The 21,843-nt window shown below is 37.4% G+C and overlaps 1 protein-coding gene across 1 annotated transcript; it reads right to left on the bottom strand.

Annotated features, from left to right (window-relative positions):
• Window positions 1–2,568: 2,568 nt before the first annotated feature.
• LOC309572220 (uncharacterized protein C12orf50 homolog) lies at window positions 2,569–21,328 on the bottom strand (the record flags this gene model as incomplete). The annotated part of the gene is made up of 11 exons (XM_082280352.1): window positions 2,569–2,675; window positions 4,687–4,699; window positions 9,283–9,374; window positions 9,932–10,021; window positions 11,463–11,657; window positions 13,256–13,363; window positions 14,597–14,716; window positions 16,192–16,269; window positions 17,516–17,680; window positions 19,740–19,863; window positions 21,320–21,328. The coding sequence occupies 11 exons, from the start codon at window positions 21,326–21,328 to the stop codon at window positions 2,569–2,571; spliced, it is 1,101 nt and encodes a 366-aa protein (XP_082136478.1).
• Between the last annotated feature and the right edge of the window lie 515 nt (window positions 21,329–21,843).

The following is a 21,843-nucleotide window of genomic DNA, read 5'->3' as shown; positions in this document are numbered from 1 at the left end:
CAACTGCCTGCCTGCCTTGCAGGGCTCAGAAAGAAAAGCTAATGATAGACATTGGGAAGAATAATCTGACCTACTAATGCACCTTACAGGACTCTAAATTATCTGCAATTACAGAGGGGAAAAAAGGACTTGGATACTTCTGTGAACAAGTCAATAACAGTCTCTGCTCAATACACGGCATTGATCAAAAGAACAAACGTTAGGATGCAAATAGAGTGATGTTAAAAACAGTATTGAAAGTGAACACCATCATATAAATCAATGAGAGAGCTTCCTCTGAACCACTGTTCTGTGCTCACCACTTCATCAAAAAGGGATGGTACAAACAGTTTACAAACAGACAACAAAGATGAAGAGATGCTTGGGTAAACATTGATTATGTGGAGAATTAAATGACTTACAGTTCAGCTTTGAGAGGTACTATTTCAGGTGCCATGAATAATACATTCACTAAATTGAACTTAGGGAGAGCTGGGAATTTTCTAACAGCCTGGTTCCAGTAGAAAATATGAATTTGTCAAAACAGAAGTATTTTGTCAGAATGTACCATTTCAAAAAATATTTCAAAGGAATAACAAACAAGGTTACTCCATGGACTTTTCTCCCTTTAGAAAACTGATTTGTTTCCTCCAAGTTGTCTCTGGGATCCCAACTTTCTGTGGCAGATGTGCATCACAGACCTCCTCAGACACAGAGCAAGTGATAATTTATCTTCAAAAGTCCAGGGCAAACCCACTGCAGGAACAACCAAGAATTTCAAACTCAACATTTCCCATGATCTGGGAGCTCTAGATCCAATAACACTGGGCTTGTAGAAAGGCAGAAAATCCTAAATCTCCTCAAGTTGAATTGTTCAGGATTTCACTAGTATGAGTTGATCACACAATAGCCTTTATTTTTAATTTAGTATGCTCCTCTTCATAAAAGAAATGAGACACAGAGACCTTAGACCATAATCCAAGGGGAACCAAAGTGTGCAAGCACTGGGCCACCATTCTGAACAGTTACTCCTGAAAAGCATCTCGGTTGAACAATGACAAAGTCATGGGGCTAGTTTTAGGCAGAAGGCCTCCACTGTGCCCTTCCATATCCAAAGGTCTCCTGTGTCCATTGCTGGTCATCCCCTATCCTGAGGAAAATGTTGCTTCACAAGTTGGACATTGCACTCTGGACATGATCACTGATCAGCAAGGACCAAAGGAATTGCAGAGACACTGAGGTTGTTTGTATTGGGTTTGTATGGCCTGGTTTTGGTAGCAAGGGGATACAGGTATGGCTTCTGTGAGAAGCTCCCAGTCAACTCCAAGACAGACGTGCTGCTGGCCAAGGCTGGACTGCCCAAGAACAGAGGTAACACCTCTGTGATAACATATTTAAGAAAAAAAAAAAAAAAAAGGTGCTGCACAGATATAATTGTGGATAGATAAGAAGCAGATCCTGGACAATTTCATAGTCAGCTGGGAGCTGATCATTCTTGCAGTCATGGTCCCCTAGCTCAGGGCACTGAGACCCCTTGGTCCTTTATCCATGTTGAAGACAGAGGCAAAGAATGCATTAAACAGCTCTGCCTTGTCTCTGTCCCTGTTTGGCAACTATCCTCATCCTGTAATGGGCTGATGTTATTTTTACACTGCTTTTTGCCACTAATTTATTTGAAAAAAACTCTTTTTATTGTCCCCCCCACGTTCTGTTGAGCTTCATCTCCAATTGAACTTTGACTACATGATTTTTTTCCCTACAGTGGCAAGCAACATCTCTGTATTCTTCCCATGTCACCTGGCCTGGCTTCCACTGGGCGTTTACCTTCTTTTATTTCCAAATGAAGCCTCTGCTCAGCCAAGCTTGCCTTCTGCCTCATGTGCTTGACTTGTGACACTTGGGAATTACTTGCTCTTGTGCTCTTATGAGGTGATGTTTAAAAAGTGACCAGCACTGATGGATCCCAGCACCTGCAAAAACATTTTCCCAGGGGACATTACTCACTGATTCCCTGAGCAGCCTGAAGTCAGTTCTCCTCATGTCCAAGTCCAGGGTTGATGTTTTGCTGGCACTTTTCCTCCTGCCAACAGAGATTTTAATCTCAACACTTTGTGGTCGCTGTGGCCAAGACGGCTGCCAATCCCCACTTTGCTCACAAGACCCACTCTGTTGACAAGCAGCAGATGAAGGAGGGCATCCTTCCGAGTCAGCTCCCTAAGGACTTGTTCCATAAAGTTGTTATCCAGGTGTTTTAGGAATCTTCTGGCCCGGGTTGTACCAGCTTTTTGATGCTTCCAGCTAATATCTGGCAAGTTGAAGTCTTCCATAAGGACAAGGGAAGTTGACTTGGAAGTATCCCTTAGTTCCTCAAAGAATAATTCATTGACTTCATCATCCTGTCTAGAAGATCTGTAGCAGACTCCCACAGTGACATCTGTATTATTTGTTTGTCCCTTGATCCTTACCCAGAGTCTCTTAATTGTGCCACTGCCAACTGTGAGCTCCATTGATTCTATCCCTTCTATTACATACACCTCTTCTGCCCTGCCTATCCCTCCTGAAGAGCCTTTAACCATCCAACAGGGCGCTTCAGTCACAGGACTTATCCCACCAGGTTTCAATTATGCCAATGATATCAAATCTCTGGGACTGGGCCAAAGCTTTGAGCTCATCCTGTTTTTTTTTCTTCATGCCACCTGCATTATTGTATAAACATATCAGGTGTGCTACATTGTAGCCAACACCTCCTGAAGCAGATTGAGGTATCCCACCACAAGATGTTTCCTCAAGTTCTGACACACCATCTCATTGCTCATACCTGGGAAGAATGGTTTTCTCTTTCTCCCTTCCAAGATAGTTTAAATCTATCTCTATCAACAAATTTCAGTGGCTCCTGCATACACTTTAAAAAAATACATGCATACATATATATATATATATATATATACACACACACCATCAGGAAGCAATATTTTCAGGATATTAGCTCTTTGCTACCACCTGCCAGAAGTTTACACAGGAAAGAGAGGGTTTTCTCAAGACCAGTTCTGTTGAGAGATACATCTCAAATTCTTCAGAGAAGAATGATATCATCTGGTAAGCAAAAACCTATTTCCACTCTGTAATCTAATAAAAATGGTTGATAGTCTATTAAAATAAATCTTAGGTACTGCTATTCCTTGGCTTTTAAATAGAGATCGTATGTACCATCCTAGGGACTTTAAAATAATGGCTTTAAAACAGCTTTTTCCAGCAAACCAAATGTTGGATCACTCATGATAGAATAAGGGAGGAGAGTCTGCTGTGAAGCCCGGAGGTGTGTCACTTTAAAATAGTGCAGTGCACTCTAGGGCAAATAAAACAATAGTAAATCAAAAGAGTTCATCTATTGGGGCTATTTATTCTACAGCAACTTCAGTTCAAGCCATGCTGGTAGTTTTTCTAGTGCCTTAAATCAAACAGCAGGTATCTGTGGCCTGAAGTTAAGAAATGCTAAACATCTGCCAGGTTCCAGACTTGAAACATATTTTACTGTTAGTGTACCAGGAACCTCAGTGCCACTGTCGTGTGGCATTTTCACGATGAAATATATCATTGTCATTTCACAAAATGTTAAACAATTCCCTCTCCCAAGGATCCAGTTTTAAGTAATTTACAAAATATTTTGAGTATAATATTTTTCAGTTCCTTATATTGCACACAAAAATACAGCTCCACACAATTCAGTTTTATTTTTTAACAGACCCAAGACTTCTCTTGACAGCCGGCAGTATCAGTGTGCAGTTCAGCAGTCCATTCATCCAAACTGTACTGGCACTATTCTTGCTGACATGTGTTTTGGCCTATGAGAAAGACTTACAAATGTAAACATAATGGAATAAAAATAATAATCCCTCAAAACAAGTATTTAATTTCTGAATGTTAATGGTCTGGTACTTATGAGCACAAACTATTTAAGACTTCCCTCTTCCCTTCACCATCAGGTGCTCCCAATGCCAAACAGAACAAAGGTTTTGATTGGCACTGGACAACTGAAAGAGCTGGTGCAAACAATGCTTTATATAACTTTCAACTGATTGTTGCATTTCCATAATTTATTTTTCCTCCTACAATTCTCTACTATATTTGTCCAGTTTGCAAATTTTGCTTCCAAAGTTAGTCTTGCAGCATTTCACATCCTCATCCATCTCCAAGAGCAATATCAATTTGGCAGGCTGCAACGCATATTGCAGTGAAAAGCTTGGAAGCCACTCTGTTGTGATCAATCAAAATACACTTGAATTTAAGAATGTCAGTAATTGTGTGGAAGTCATAAGGATTACTGTGGGTCATGTTAGGTAATGTTGTGCTTGGTGCAGAGTGAGGCACTGTAATCTTCAAAACCTGCCCTGAAGATCATCCTGGGGCGCAGAATGAGTTGTGAAGACGTAAGAAGCACATTCTATCCTTAGATCAGAAATTCATTAATAAAACTTGGACTCAATGATCTTGGTGGTCTTTTACAACCTTCATGATTCTACGATCATGGATGAACAGCAACAACAAGGATACCAATCTTTGAAGACATTACTTTTACGCAGGGCAAGCAAAATGTGCCAGAAAACCCCCAAATGTGTCTTTTTGTGTATGTTCTTAAACCAACTAAGGAGTCTTGGATGTTCACCTTACCTTCTCAGATGGCCCTGTCAATTTAATATTTAGTCTTACCAATAGCCTTTTCCTTAGGAAAAAAAAAAAAGGAAAGAGGGAGCAGGATATTAAGCATAGTAGTTCTACTCTCAGGTACATTACATACCACAATAGCATGTTTCTATCATTATTTCCACCTGTAAAAACCCCAGAATATTAAAAGCAAAGACATTTAATAACATCTAAAATGTTTCCAGACTGGAAAGACTAAAGGAGACTCTCAGTCTGGGAACATCTCTTTTCAAAGACTTCTCAGTTTCCCTGATAAGAAGTTGTGGTGAGAAGTGTCCAGAACAGGAGATAATAGAAAATGCCTTCTGGAAAGCGTGTAGAATGAGAGAGAAGTAGGGTTATATCACCACACTGTTTTATGAGAAAAAAAAATTGCTCTTTAGAAATTTTGACTATAGGTCATTGTACTTCTCCCCCGAGCTGGCCATAACAAGACTATTGTGGCCTTTCGCCTGCACGCAAAGCCTTTGCGGAACACCGCGGAGAGGCTTTCGCTCCGGAGAGCGGGAATGAAGCGCGCGCCAGGGAAGGGTCCGGCTGGGCGTTGTTCAAACCCATTCCTGGGACTGCACCGCCCCCTGGTGGCAACAGGCAGGTAAATAATTGACAGACTCGGTTTCGGGGTTTTAAATAAATTTATGTATTTACAAAATGTATTGCTGTACAAGGAAGCTTTTATCAGAAGAAATATCTTTATTAGGGGAAAACTGTCAAAATCTTTCTTTTTTTAAACAATGTCTACAATTCCCAGGGACATTCTGCTCCATTTTTATTTTACAACAACCAATGTTTTTCTTGTTCAGGTGCTAACTTGAGATGGAATTTCCTACCTTAATTAATAAACGGGTTATTTAAAATATCAGTTCTGCTGAGATGCTGGGAGTTAATGGTTTTAATTTAGCCATATAGGTTTGTTAAAGAATGCAGGATCTCAGACTGGAAGCTTTGCAAACTTTTGTCAAAATACAGGTGGTAGCACTGTTGTTGTTTACTAAGGAATATGATTCACCTAGATGAGATGTCTGATGTGCTTTTAGAAGTACCATCTGGAAAAACATTAGCATATTTTAATATATATAGGGTGAAAGCAACATATCACTTATTTCCCCTGGGCCTTCCAAATCAGCAGCAGATTATGGCCATGCATACTTAATTCCAGGGCAAGTTCAACTCTGCTTCAGTGGCCTTCTGCCTCTTATCTTTAGCTCATTATCTCAGGGCTTATTTTCAACTACTGTAAGTGTAAATCAGTGGGGGGTCTGTCATGCAGTGATTATGTGAAAGTACAGAAATGCAATCAATCTTTAGGGCCTTACTGCATGAAGGCTGCATATTCTCAGTTTCCTTGGGTCCCTCTCTGGGGCTTTAATGAGAGACACAACTAGGCAAGATAAAAAAGTGTAACAGGGAAATTGTCTGTGATCTGGAAAACAAACAGGTATTTTTATTCTTTTAAGAATCTTAGTGTCTGAAGCTGTGAAACAGAAATCTTAATTAAGGATTTGATCACATAAAGCACTTGATCCCTTTATGTTCCTCTGATTTCTGTCAAGAGCAGTTAACACCTTACAGGAACTGTAAATATCTTGTTGAGCCATATATTAATGTGCAATGCTGACGTATGTTTTTGGTATCTGTGAATTCCTGGGTTGAGTAAGTGATGACTAAAAGAACAGTATTTGTAATTTCTCTACAAGAAGCTCCAGGGAAAAGAGATAATGTATTGAAGCTGTGATTCCACAACATTTGAGGATCAGCCCAGTATTACTCTCATGGCCACGTCCTTTTCCTCCTGCTTTCCTTGTCTTTCCCTTGAGCTGAGCCTGACACTTAGCCGAATGATCTGCTGGGATATTCTCATCTTAAGATGCTAGAAAATTATTTTCTTTTGGCTTTGGTTTGTTGGGTTGCTTCTTCAGGGTGGAGAGGTGGGTTAAATTGTATCAGGAGGTGCCTTGTTCTTCATGATCCCTGTCAAAAAGTGCTCAGATTTTATAAAGGACCTCTTAAGACTGATTTTTTGACACCACAGTAAAAGGGAGAGGAAGATAGTATGATAATCATACGACCCTTCAGATGCTGGGAGCCCCAAGCTGAATGGGCCTTTGACCACAGCCCAGCACACCCTGCAGATTCCATCCACGGGAACGCTACCCCATTTTGGTCACTGGAACTCTTGCAAGATTTTCCCAAAGAAGCCAACTATATTCCTCATTTCTACTGCCAAACAGAAAGGATGTCCACCTGAGAACTTGCTGCACTGTAAATAAAGGGGAGGCCAGGCAGGGAGTGTAATCACCTGTACCAAGCAGGAGCTGCCACTATTCCAAGGAGCTGGCTGATTTTCTCCTGTGGTAAGGGATCTGTGTGGCACAAACCAGCAGGCAGCACACACAGCACAGAACAGCCTGCACTTACACATAACGGAACGCTAGAATCAGACCAGAGTAACAGCATTTGCCCATGCCCATTTATGGTCTTATCAAATTTAATACTCTAAATTGTGGAGACATTGGACAAATAGCATATGTAAAATTTATATTTCTTTTATGGGGAAAAAAAAGTGAATTAAAAGCCTTTATCAAGATATTTAAAAATAACTTGATACAACAGCCTTCTGAACTGAGATTTTAAATTGCTTCAGGCAGGCAACATGTGAAATGTTGCTGCAAGGCATTATGTGCTAGAATTTGAAACACCAACGTCTAATTAGAGCTGGGGAAATATTTCCGACACAGCTAGTCTTTGATTTTAAAATGATGCTTCTAGTTTTGTACATTTTCACTTAGCTTAACCAGATCCTCTAGGTTTCTCTATTCTTCTCTTGGTTAGGAAAAGTGATACATAACTGCATATGTCTATAATCAGTACATCATTTTCTAACTTGAATGATTAAAAATTAAATTTCAAAATAAAATAAAAATTACAGCACTATTGAGATCATGTCAACAAAGTAGGGCAGAGAAACATAGTATGACTATGTTTCTCATAGAATAATAGAATAATTTCAGGTAGAAGTATCCTGGAATGTATCTGATCCAGCCTCATGTTATAAGCAGTCACAGAAATAAAGGCTCCAAGGTGGAAAAATGCTCACAGTTACAGGTGTCACCAAGATAATTATTGGATCCTAGTGTCACAGAAATAAGTTTGAAGGGCTCTCTTCAAAAGCTGATTATGTTGTAAGAATGACCAAAGGTCAGGTAAATGCAAAACAACTGAAAAAACATCTGAGACAAAGATATGAAGTCATGTATATGTAACACTTCAGTATGAGTTTTTTCCCCCAGAACATAATATTGAAGTATCCTTCTTATCAGTCTTCCTCTCAGTCATTATACAACTCTTCATATTTTAGTTTAAAATGCATGTAAATACATATCTCAGCTAATTGTGAGAATTTCCTTGTGAAGTTCATTTAGTTCATAACACAGTTCTGCTGCTCTGCTAAAATTGCAAAATCTCAAGATCAAATTCCGACTGAGTCCCCAAACATCTGGCAAAACAGCTAAACCATCTAGGAATCTGGCTTTTGTACAGAAAACTACATTCTAGAATGCATTACACTATTGCTGTTTACATTAAAAGTCCCCTGAAACTGCTAAGTATAACTAATAGTATTTATTCGTATTAGGAATTATGCCTTAAACATCTGTCAAATAAAATAGGGGAAGACTCTACTTAGGGATTTTTTTCTCTATGTACTATTACTATCAGTTTTGTGGTGTAGAGCCGTAGTCTGTAAAAATAACTTCAACTGCCAAATTTTTATAGTAGATTAAATTTAGTGAATATAGATCTTTATATGTGACCATGCAGAGCATACTTTTAAGAAGTTTTAACCAGTTTTGAAACACCGTAGTGTATGTCTTTCCCGCACCTTCTTTTTGGAATGTGCAGTTTCTTTGTCTTTGGATATTCCAGTCGATAATTTTCTTATTTCCCTTTAGATGTTTCTTTTTCTCTTCTTCTATTCACTTCCGTGTCTTCTTTACTCTGCTGTCAAAATAGATACACACAAAATTCTGTGCATAATTTCTTAGAGTAAAACTACATGAACTTTCAGAAACATTTTAAGAAGTAAAATTTCAACATGAAACATGAGATAGAGGTTCTAACCTCAGCTTTCAAGACAGCTGTAAAATGCATGAATGGTCTTTAGAGTATCTTGCAAATGTTTTGTAGCCTGAGTCCTTTCATGAATTCAGACCTTGGCTAGTTATTGTCCAGTCTTTTCTGAAGCTTCATGAACAATACAGCAGAGAAACAAATAGATCAAACTCATATGATCTCTACTGTGTTTGTCTGGTGCTAGAAACCAAAACCTGCCTTTTGTAGCACCTTACTTTAAAGGCAGGTACACATATTGCTTTCATATAAGTATTATTGTAAAAAAATTAGAAGTCACAGGTTAGTTATGCAGGCAAAGGTACGTCTGCAAACAAATAAAACTAATAACTGCTCTTTCAGCTACTCAGCATTGATCAGAATCTTGCAGGTTTTGACTGAGAAAGTTTTACAAGCACTTTTACATTTTCTAGGTGGGCAGAGACATGCCAATTTTCCTAAAAAGGCTGAATTGCAACCATTTCTATCAGTTACCTGAGTGGTTGTTTTAAATTTAGAGAACGATTTTGCTCGTGGATTTCTTTTCCTCCAAGTTGGTGAATTAGAAGATCCTGAAGTATATTTGCCTGTAGGAAAAACATACACATTGTTTCTTTATTTCAGCCACAATTTCAGGAAACACTCCCTTAGTCTGATATGTGAATTAAATATTACGCTAGCTGAAGTTTCAATGAATGCATCAGATGAGTTAGACACCACCTCTGAAACACAAGCTAGTATTACAGGCAGACTCTCTCTAGAACTTTAGAGAAAATTTGTAATACTGCAGCATTTCTGTGAGGGTCGTGGGGACTTCCGAACGAGGAGATTCTGCTATGGACATCCTTGTTTTTAACAAAGGGGATGCTCCTGGGCTGAAGACCTTCCCAAAGGCATCAATAGCTTCTGTTTTATCCCTGCTTGTGAAAGCCCTGTATACAAGGCTATATCATGTTTTTGTGCTAGACAGTTGATTGTGCCTCAGAATATGCTGATTCATCACAAACCATTTTCTAAAAAGTTTGATTAAAAATTAATATTATTAATATTCTTCTTTTAATTCCATCTTAATGCAATTAATTCAGATAATTAATTTCATAATAATCCTAAAATTTTCAGCTTATACGCAATGTGTAAATATTACCATAGTTTTCTGTTGGTGTCCAAAATCTCCTATTGGTGTCAGGCTGATTCTTTTGTTCGGAGCCTTTCTGACCATAAGACTCAGGTACTGCTGGAAAGAAAGGCAGCAAAAATGTTAATGATGGTTCTTACAACAAAAATGCTGATTCCCTTTTTTTCAAAAATGACCTATCCTTTTTTAACCTGGAAATTTAATAAAATGTATTCTTCCATAAAGAATATTCTCTCTATAATCTCTATACCAGCTTGTTCACATTTAATGAAAGCAAAAGTTCAAAAAGAAAAAGAAAAAAGACACAACTCTTTGTCCTCATGACAAAGCACTGACATTGGAATTTGTTCACTTAACTTTATTCGCTTTAAAGTAGGCATTACTATGCCTGGAATAGGTCCCTGTTATTAGAAACTAAGACAGGGAGGCGCCTCAAAATGCAGGATCAACCCAGCTTAAGAGAGATGACTGAAACTGGCAAGATAAAAATCACTTTCTTAACATTTCTGATTATTTAAATTATTTACCACTAAATCTGTTGACAAAGTGACAAATGAAAAAAAAACAATTATACAGAGAAACCATGGACACAGAAGTGAAAATTCAAATAAACTCCAAATGAGGTACTAGATTGGGTGAGGCTATATATATTAGCAAGATAAAAATAAAGCAAAAGATGCAATAAATCTGAAGCAGATTGTCAGAAAGATGCAAGACTCAGAATCCCACCTGTAGGTTTCTTGTCAAATTAATGACATAGCATGTACCATCAAGAAGACAGTAGAGTAAGATGAAGGAAAGTGTCATCCTTTATGAACAGCAGAAAGAATAGATTCAGTCCTCTGTCCAACATAATTAATTTGAAAAAAATAATACTAATGTTAAACACAAAGGTTTACACTGCATTTAAGTTGATAACAGAAGTGTGAATAAGACCCAAACCCTTGTTTATTCAAGACAAAAAACAATCCTAAATAACAAAAATAAATACAAATCCATAACAACGAAAACTCCAGTGAAATCCCAATTATGGAAATATATCCTGCAAAGCAAGGTCAATCTTTCATAACCTACTAGGAAAAATGAGGTTGAACAAGAGACATTTCTTGAGACACAACTGAAATTCTACTGCAAAAAATATTTCTACTATAAGTAGTTAGAATGAAATAAGAGCTTAAAGGTGGAGTTTTCAAGGTTTATTAAATATTTGAAAATAATAAGTCACATAAGACATGCTGTAAAAAGTGGGGATCATTATATTTGTGCACATCAGCACTTCATTGCAACCAAGAATTCCTGCGGTAAAGACGGCTCAACTATTGTTCATGAATATTCTGTCTGAAAAATTGTAAAGCTTTATAAAATTTTACGTTTCTGTCTATGGATACAGCCAAAATCTAATTGTGAAAACTATGCTTCATCAAATTTACTCATGCCTGTATTTAGGCATAAATAACTTATTATTCACCTGCAGGGAGCCAGTTGAATCCAGCACAATATAGACAGGCATTTTAAGAATTCTGTGTAAGTAGGAACCCACCGGTAGGTCCATTGAATTTCGGGTTTTGAGTGACAGTCCGGTAGACTACATATGCTGATCGTCGAGGTTCTGGAGAATTTAAATGAGCGTATCTTCCAGTTTCTCTCCCATACGGACTAGAAGAAGCAGTCTCATCATCCTTATTTACCTTTTGTTGATAACTTGGTTTTACTTTGGGGTCCCAAGTGTACATTCCTAAAAGTGAAAATACAACCAAAAATGTTGTGCTATTATTCAAAATTTCACATAGTGCAGGCAACTGGATGCTGGACAACAAGGTTTTAAAAACGTTCTTTGTAAATAGTCCAATCCACGTATGGGCTGTCCGTATTTGACACTAAGAACAGAAATTTACTAGATAGTGCTAAATCATCTCACAGTTTAGTAAATAGAAATGAATAAGATTTTTTGAAAATACCTTTGCCGGTTAGTGCATTAGCTGAATTTCTTCGTTCCTCAGAAATCCTTTTATTTTTCTTAACTTCCTTACAGTGGTGGCTCTTTACCAGTTCAATGTGGTTTGTTTCTGAGGGTTTAAAATAATACATATTCACTTTTTTTGAAAGCACAAAAAATGTTCATATCCAAAAATGCTGTGGTGTTTTGAAAACATAATCTCCTACTTTATATATAGGCCCCTTTGGGTGCAACATGGTTTCACATGTTAATTATTCCAAAAGCGTCATTCCTCAGAAGGAAAGCAAAAATGTCTGTATTTCCTCCAGCAGAAGAAATCTTGAAAGCCAACTAATAAATTAACTCTAAATGCAAAAATCAGATCATCCTTTCTCTACACTGCATAGGGGTCGACCTCTGGAACACCCATGGTTGAGCCCATGGAGACCAACCTATGCACTCCAAAGGATGCCTGGCTGAACTGTGAATGACTTCTGCCTGTAGCATCTGGATACATCCTGGACATGGGCAGTGCTACAAATGATGAAGATAAATTTGCAACAGCACTGGTTGCACAGGTAAACCCCCTTCAAACTACAAACAGAACTTCACAGGGAAAGTTGCATTGTAAAGTAACCACGGTGCTCTTCTACTGGCCCCTGCTATCTTCAGGAAGATGTGGCTTCGTTCTTCCTTTTCTCCTGCTAACGTACATAAGCATTTTTGGTTCCTCTTGTTTCCAGCCAAAGTGTGGCAGAAATTCTCTACTTCTGCTTCAGTTTATGGGGTAAACACAAAAAAAAATGTCCTTTCTTTCCTTTTTACTCTAAAACTGCAAAGAAATAACTGGATAACAATCTACTTATAATAACATTTTCTACATTGACAAATATATTCTAGAATTCTCTTGTGAAAAGGATGAAACTTATCATCAAGGTACTTCAGTGTAGGTATTTTAATTTGCTGTATGTGACTAGTTTTTAATAAACACACTTCATCCCAAGTGTTATGTTCTTTCCTTAACTGTTTTTTTTACTGGTTTTATTAAGTTCTGTGTTCTGTGAGATACCACCTACAATCAAATCTGTTTTACTTGGCGGAAGTGGAAAGTGCACAGCACTCAACATGATCTGACATGTGGGCATCAAAGACTTTAGTAACTCAGGGAGTTACTAAAGCCCACATTGAATCTAGCAGAGGATGTAAACTGGCAGAAAGAAGCAGAATTAAATCACAACATATAACAACTGCTGTCATCTTGCAGTGAAAGAAATCACGCTGTGAATGGAAATTTCACTTCAGATTGGTTTTAAACAAAATACATAATGTTCACCACACTTGCAGAGGAATAAAAGTAATCTGATCTAAAAATCTGGAAACAAATAATAATGAAGTACCTTTCACATTGGCATACTTTGATGTAATTCGTTCTTTTTCCCAAGGTTGCACCTCAAATCTGTTCCCATCAACAAATATGTTCCTCTGCATCACAGAACCACCACCTCCTGTAGGAAAGGAGTCTCACAAAGTTATCTATACTCAAGAGCACCCTGAGAAAGGTGAGCAATGCAAACAGCCTGCTTTTTATATGACATCTTTTTAGCTGAAGTGGGTGAAAAAATACAATGAAGACAATGAAACCAAATAGCTGACTCAACAAGGCCCACAAAAATTAGAGAAAATAGTCTGTTAAACAGAGTTGTTAAATAGTCTATTAAAAGCTTTGAATACATATTATTGTGAACAGAGACTTAATTATTGAATTGTGGTAACTGTTTATACAGACATAAAGAATATCTAAAAAGAAAGATACTTTTGTACATAAAGGTCACAGGAAAAGATGTAGAATGTAAGATACATTTCCACTGTGCAATACAGTTCTGGAGCTAGAAGACCCACACCAGTTTGTTCCAAGCTAGAGCAAGCAGCCCTTGCATGGTACTGCACTATTTTGCATTGACAAACTAAGGGGGGAAAAAAGAATACTACAATTAATACTATTTTTATCATTCATAAATATTTATGAAGAAAAAAGGATTGAATACAACTAAGTATTAAGTAAATTCAAGGAGAATGGAGCATTCTTCAACTTTAATGACATGATTCAATACTGAACTCAATTGGCCAAAACACTGTGTCTTCATTAAGGTCAAGCAAGTTTATGCAGAAGGATCAGATCCTGTTACACAAGCTGCAGGATTGCAGTGTTGTTATTTTTCTATAGGATAACTGAAAAATACAAAGCTTATTCATCTTAACTATGGATAGTCTCACAAAAGTAACAGGTTTTGAAAGTATTTTAACTTCAGTCACAGAATCACAGTCACAGAATATTCTGAGTTGGAAGGGACTCACAAGGATCATCAAGTCCAGCTCTAAAATGAATGGTCCATACTGGGATCAAACCCACGACCTCGGCATTGCTAGCACCAGGCTCTAACCAACTTGTCTGCATCTCTACACTTGCTTTTTCATAACTCCACAAATCCCTTTCTTTCCCAAAATCAACTGTAATCTGCATAAAGGATATTTTCAGTACAATCCTAAAATAAGCATAATATCTAATCATAAACAATGAGTTTGATTGTTATAATTAATGGTTCAGCATGAGAAAGAATGTCTAAAACATACATATAATAACTCAAAAGCAAAATAGTGAAGTTTAATGCATGCATATTCAGTTATTTTATTTACCACATGACGTTCAGCAATGAGAAGCTGATGCTACAGTATATTACCTCCATTGTCAAAGGATTTATGATCTGTTCTGGGAGTACTCTCTATCGTTAGTCTCCTTTCTGTACTCTCTTTTTCTTTTCTTGTATTAGTAAATCTTGTAGGAATTGTGTTACCATCACCTGGAAAGGCAAAAGAAAGAATGTTTAGCTGTGTGTAAGCACAGGTAATGGCCCTGACATTCTCTTCCTCCCACCCCTATGAGCCATTAATTAGTTTAGTGCAATTTCTCTTAACCTCTCATTTCATAACCTTCCTTCTATTTTATTAGTTATTTGGATCCTGTCTAGAGTAACTGATGTCTAACTTTCATATTCTATAAGAAAATATCATAATTCATAGACTAAAGAAGATGATAGCTTCAAAGTAAAGACCCAGCTATAAATTACCTGCTTATTCACGAGCTTCTCACTATCCATGAATTATATTTATGAATCCTATCTGAATTTATGGCATTTTCAGGATGCATATCATCATAGTACCTGAAGCCTCAGAGAACTCAATTGAAAAACTGTTTTGGGGAAACATATCTATCCTTTTCTCCTAATGTATCTAATGATAAATAAAGACACTTCTTAAAAGGTATGGTCATACATTTGTCACTGATTCCCTCATCTATAGATTAATATATCTATGTATATGTTAGAAATAGTTTATCAAAACTATTTTAATAACAAACATTTCAAATTTAGAAATTAGAAGAGAATAATGAATTAGAATCATAAGAACTGGGGTAAATATTTATAAATTTGTATTCCTTTGACCCTAATTATGTTGGATAGTCCAGAATTCAAAACAAAATGGAACTCTTTTTGAAGAGGTATTTACTTAATCTAAATTTAGTTATAGAAAAGTCTGATGTATCACTACATTTTGACATCAAGACACCCAAGACAGCCAGCAGAGATCATGGAGCACCTCTGGAAAAGTGGCTCATCTCACCCTTTGGCATTGTCTGATGATTCAATAAATAAGGGATCATTGGAGTTCCTGTCTCTTTCCACATACCTTAGAGAGCCTAGATGAGAAATTTAAACTACATTCCTAACCTTAGGATGGTTAAAATTAGACTACATAAATCTTTATCATGAAATTATATGAAATACCTATGTTGTGTATGTCAGGATAGTACACACTGTTAATAGCCCATTTCCAGCTTTTCTGTCCACATTTGATGCAGGTTGTCACCAAAAGTGTGACTAAATATATGGCAAAAAAGAATGCAGTGTTTTTGTAATATGCTGATAAATTCAAATGTTTTCTTGTAATACTTTATTTTCACTACATTTAAAAAGTGAAGAGGAAGTGCAAACTATGTAATAGGTTCTCCCTGTTACAGCAATTTTAGAAGTGGTAAATACAGTCCAAAGAAATCAAAATACTTGCCTTTCTGCAAGTTTTGTTCAGTAGCTTCCAAGGGTAATAATTCCTCTTGCCATGGTGAAGACACAGTTTTTGTTGATTGGTGTTTGTAAGGGTTCTGAATCCCATAATACTCTCCTACACATGCCCCAGGAGGAAAAAAAAAAGCCAACCCTAGAGTTTACTGTATTGGAAGCACTGCTTTTAAGGAAAGAGTGACTAATTTCATATTTACCAGATTTATAGCATATATCCCTTATTGCTCTTTCTTCTTCAATATCTATAACAGTCTTAGGCATCCAGTTAGAAACATCTGTAGGAAATATTTGTAAAAGATTACAAGATAACTATACAAAGACCTTCAATAATTCTTAATGATCAAATATGATAATGACTTTCATTTCTGTCATTGGTTATTTTTGTTTCTGACTGCAACCTGGGCTTCTGGACTGAAAAATGATTACTTAATATTAGGTATTTTAAATTGCAATGGAATTGCAGTTAAAACACATTTTAAGAAGCAAATGTTGGTTGATTCAAAAGGATTCAAAAACACCTCCAATATTCATTTTCAAAATAATCCATCATTTATACCCACGAGGAGATCAGATTCAACATGTCACCAGGGAGAGCTCGTCACAAAACCTCTGCCCAAAGTTACTATCCTGAAGAAGTAACATCTTCTGGCAGAGCTGGTGAAGTGAGTGCTCTGGATCTCTCTCGGTTAAGGCTATGAAGATTAGCAAAGCCCTACTTTCTTTATTGTTTAAGTGGCATACTCAGTCTGAAACCAAGTTAGGAAGCACTAACAGGCTGCTCTACCAGCCAACCTGGTGGGCAGGGGGAAAGTGAAAAGTGGCTTGGGGCAGCACAGTAATTGGTTGAGTGCATGCCTAAAAGTAGATCATTCTCTCCCTTTTCACTCTCCAGGAATGTGTAATTTTTTTCCATCCCTATGAATCTCTTACCTCTAAGTGAGATACAATCAACGGTTTAACTGTATTAACACTGTATTAACATATATGTGTGTGTGTATATATATATATATATATATATATAAAAATATAAAAACATTCAATTCAACTGATGGAGAGTTTTGCATCATTCTCTTTACTAGATTTAAGAATAACCTTCTCTAAAAAATGACTGCCTACAGTTTGGTAAATCAGCTGAAAAAATTACTTAAGTTAAAGTCACACAACTATCTTTTGTAAAAAAGTTGTGACTTCACCTTCACTGACAAGTGCATACAGTCCTTGTTCAAAAATTTGTTTCCCCAGAAGAAAAGTACCTCCTAAACTTGTAATTTCATCCCACAATTTTGAAGAGTTCTTGATGGCCATCTGAATTAGATTACAGGAGTTAGAAAATAACTGCCTTGCTCACATCTGGTGACTACCAGTTCCAAGATTTTAAAGATTAGCTGAAAACTATTTCAAAAAACTTGTCAACAACTCTTTTCTAAAAATGCAATGGTTATTATAACAAATCAGTTGTGAAGTACATTGCAAGAGCTGGCAAACCCATTCAACTTGCTTATAAAATAAAAAAGTGTTTACAGTTGTCTTCCTCTTCATCATCCTCTTCATCATCCTCTTCATCACTGAGGTTTATAATCAGTGGAGGGTGAATTGGCACTAAAACATTCTCTTGATTTCTGAGTGAGTCTTGGCGATGGGCTGGATGCAGAATGCCTCCTTGGACATCCTGTTTCAATGGGACATCTGCAGACAGCATTAGATTTACTTTGTTAGGAGGAAACTAAAGTATCACATCCAGGTTTACACCAGCAGGCATACTTCTGAAACCATTATCAAGATTAGGCATTATCTTGTGCAGAGGTTGGCGAGAGAGCACCTCCCAACTCCAGAAAGTATGAGAAACGCAGGTACCAGCTCCTCTGAATGGACACAGGCACTGCTGAATATAGAATTTGAAAAGAGGAACATTTTCATCACTGCCCTATTTTAAAAAGCTGCAAACATGCTGTATCACTTGCTACAGCATCCATTTTGAAGAATTTAGCAATGCTAAGCACAGGATTGCTCATTTTAAATTTGAAGACTTTTTGTATATCAAACTAAATCTCAACTGCCTTAACTAGGTACAAAATGTAGATTTGTGAAAGAATATGAAGTTCATGAAAATACCATACACTTAATCAGAAAACAAATCAGAAAATATATTATTTTCCTAAGAAATCTATCTCCACACATAATATTTTCAGCAAAATGGCTTTAATACTGAGATAACATATTCCAAGAGCCAGGAAATGCAATGGACTGAAAAGAAAAATGATGAAAAATACTGAGTCTATCTGTATTATTCAAGCTGACTGATTTGCAACCATAGTATTCTGTGAATTAATAACCAATACTAAAAATACTGAAGTTTTATATATTTTCCAGTCTAAAAGAAAGTGTGGGCATTTTTCTATTATTCCAGTTGTTTTTATTCTTGTACAACTCTTGCTTGCCTATGAGCAGCATGTATATCATGTTAAACCCTTTCTCATAACATGATTGCAGATCAGATTTGTTGCATCTCATGTAAGAGATGTGTAAGATATAACACTCTAACGTGATAGAGCCTTTTTCACTGTTCAGAACAGGCTACTTTTAGCTCCAGGTAGAATAAGCCAAATCAAACTTAAATTAGTTTAACAAGATTTTTAAGTATTAGAAAAAATTGCAGGTTTAGTATTTGCAATGCTATTGTGGAGCACAGAGACTTTGAATTTGTCCATATCGCATAAAAAGTGAAAGGGTTTGGTCTGTTTTCTAGTTGTGATTGCCAGACATTGCTCTTACACAGGATACCCTTGCCCACAGTGTCTCTTGGGTACAGCCTCTGACTTGCACCACAGCCAAAAGCATGCCTGTGCTGTCTGTGTATGTGGGAGCTGTGCCAAAGGCAGTATGGAGCACTCGAGGTCCTGCCTTGATCCTGTGTGCTTAGTTAGGCTCCACATGCCCAGGTATGACAGGCTACGTTTTCCTGGGGCAACTTCAGGAACACCAGGTTTCATGATGACTTGCTCCCTTCACTCCTGCTTCTGACATCTGTCTTGGTTCTTTGCCCTGGACCCTTATCCTGTTCTGGGTTCCAGCCGTCTACCAGGATTCCTGGCAGTCAAGAGCTCCTCTTAGAAATGGATGAGAAAAAAGATCCAACTTGTAGTGGTGGGGTTTTCCAAAATAAGAGTGCTGCCTTACACACTATTACTGTACTTCAGTAAAATGCAACCAATGTTCAAGCCCGAAATTTTTATTCAAAACAATGAACTAGAAATATATCTGCACAAACAGCACTGTAATGTGATGTTATCTCTCCAAGGGGCATCTCATCCATAGATGTTGTGCTCTATCAACAGATACTGGTGTCCCTACCAACCTCCTCCTCCCACCACACATACTACTTTTGATTTCTCTTAAATTATTACCTGCATACTAACCATTTGAACTACTAGAGAGATTAAATCTATCAAAAATTCAAGTTAAGCAAGATTTTTATTCTATGGATCTCAGCAACCTAAATGTGACTTCATCTTTTATATCACTAATAGGTGTGACATTTCATAATATGACAGCTAAAACAATTTGTGTGGCAATCTTATTCAAATTCCTTTCTTGCCCTTGAACTTACTGGGATAGCAGATCATACCTCATTGATTCACCATGGTGCATTTCCTGACCTTACTATATGTTACATAAGCACTGGAAGGGCATTTTGTCTATTTCATTACTCTAATGAACAAATTGTTGAGAAAATATTTTTACTCACTGTTACTAGGTGGCAAATAAAGTCCATTTATATTACGGGGTTTTCTGTGAAAGAAGTCACAGCTTATCCTCCTACAGCCTACGGGCTCTGTCTCCCAGAAACAGGAGAACTTGCTGTAGTTTTGCTGCAGGAGAAAACAGTTTTCAAGTGTTGGAAATACAACAATCAAAATGGAATAAATGGATTAGTACATGCTCTGTGAACATAGGATTGAATATATGACAGTTCACACTGCTGTAAACATATGACCAAGACTTTGTGGGACCACATTCTTATAGTTTACAGCATCTCAAATTATCTTGAAGTTTATCATAAGCTCTAGACAGCTCTAAAGTTATCGAGTAAGGTCAATGGTGTTTGGTGATGTAAAATTGTTTCTAGATTAAAATAGGGGTAAGACAGTCTACTTAGTTTACTGCAGACTGTTCATGAGCTGATCGGAAAGGAAAAAAAATCTCCTAAGTCATTTAACCAACGTGGCTGAGCTTCCTTTTCTGTACAATGGGAAAATCAGATCAATCTCCAATAAAATGTGCTGTACAAGTGCAAATCTTGCACTAGTATTGCCTTACTATTAAAGGACGTAGATCTATGAGAAAACATGGGGTAAGAAACACCAGAAAACTGTAAGAAAACCCAGAAAGATTCCCAACAAAAACTGAAAAAAATTGGGACTTGATGTTGAGACAGCTGCTATTACACTGCTCACACCACCTGTCAGCTGTTTTTAAAGATGACAAACAAAAACCTAATGGGAATAATAGACTGTCTACATGGATTTGTTTTTGTTTCTTTACTCATCTATGTACTCATACTGCTGCTCTTTATTGATCAATGTGCCACCAGCTAAAAAGCCTGCACAGTACTGCAGAGACAGTACTTCCACAACCTGAGTCAGTTCTCTTAGACATACATAAAATTATTGTTCTGCATCTCTGTCTTATCAGAGTTCACAGTTTTTAGCATCATCTCTGATGATGCAATTCACTTATCCTTAAAACTTGAGGTATCTTCCTCAAACATATGATAAACTTGTAATTCCAAAGAGGCAAGTGCTCATGAGCTTTACCCTCAGTGTGTAAACTCAGGTTTATATCCTGGATATGAATGGCATCCCACCTGAGAACTGTAAATGCCAGGCTGGGGGTTATTTCTGAATAAGTTTTTGAGTAATTTCTTAAATGAAAACAAGGCCAGACTGGAAAATATTGGAATATTTGGAAGCACATTTCTCTCAGTTCCAGACATTAACAGCTACATATAGGAGCAGCATCTCCAAAAACTTTTGGATTGTAGTCAGTATGCTTGGGCCACCCCCTGAGACACAAAGCCCATCTCCCAGGCATTAACACCTAACTCACTAGCCCTTAAAAATGGAATAACCAAGAGCCCTAAAACCATCCCTGGATTTTTACCAGGTGGAATATAAGTACTTCTTTGAATTAAAGCTATCAGCAGTCAGGCAAATCATAATCTTATCCTGAAAGCAGTTCTCTTCCAAATACCAGACCTTCAGATGAAACAAAACTCAGTGGACAGTGTAGCTGAAACAAAAAATTGTTGCATGAAACATGTGGTACCTTCTCCATGTGGTTGAACTGTTGAACTGCACTGAGAGCAGTTGTTAGCCAGGATGGAATGTTACATTTTAACAGTTGCCAACTGCTCCTCCAGCTTGGGACATCAGCATGATGCTGCTGCATAACCTGCCCAGGCTGAACATCTTCCTTTCTCTCTATTGCATCCAAGTAAAATATAGAATATCAGATTGTTTCAAAGAGTCACCCATTCTGGTGCTTTTTAATGTGAAATGGAACAAACTCATTTAGTGAAGCTTAAGTAAAATCCAACTTCTTGCTGATGGAACTGTGGTCTTAAAAACAAATCTTTGATACCACAATGATACCACAGCCTGCTGGGCAACAACAGTCAGAGGGAGAAGTGAGAATATGTGTGAGAGAAAGAACCCTCGGACACCAAGGTCAGGGAAGAAGGAGGAGGAGAAGGTGTTCCAGACGCCGGGGCAGAGACTGTCTCCTGCACCCCATGGTGAAGGCCATGGTGAGGCAGCTGTGCCCCTGCAGCCCACGAAGATCCGACGGGC

This window comes from Coloeus monedula (assembly GCF_965178545.1).
Source record: "Coloeus monedula genome assembly, chromosome: 4".
Taxonomy (NCBI): domain Eukaryota; kingdom Metazoa; phylum Chordata; class Aves; order Passeriformes; family Corvidae; genus Coloeus; species Coloeus monedula.
The sequence above is the reverse complement of the archived record's forward strand: the minus strand, read 5'-3'. Positions and strand labels throughout refer to the sequence as shown.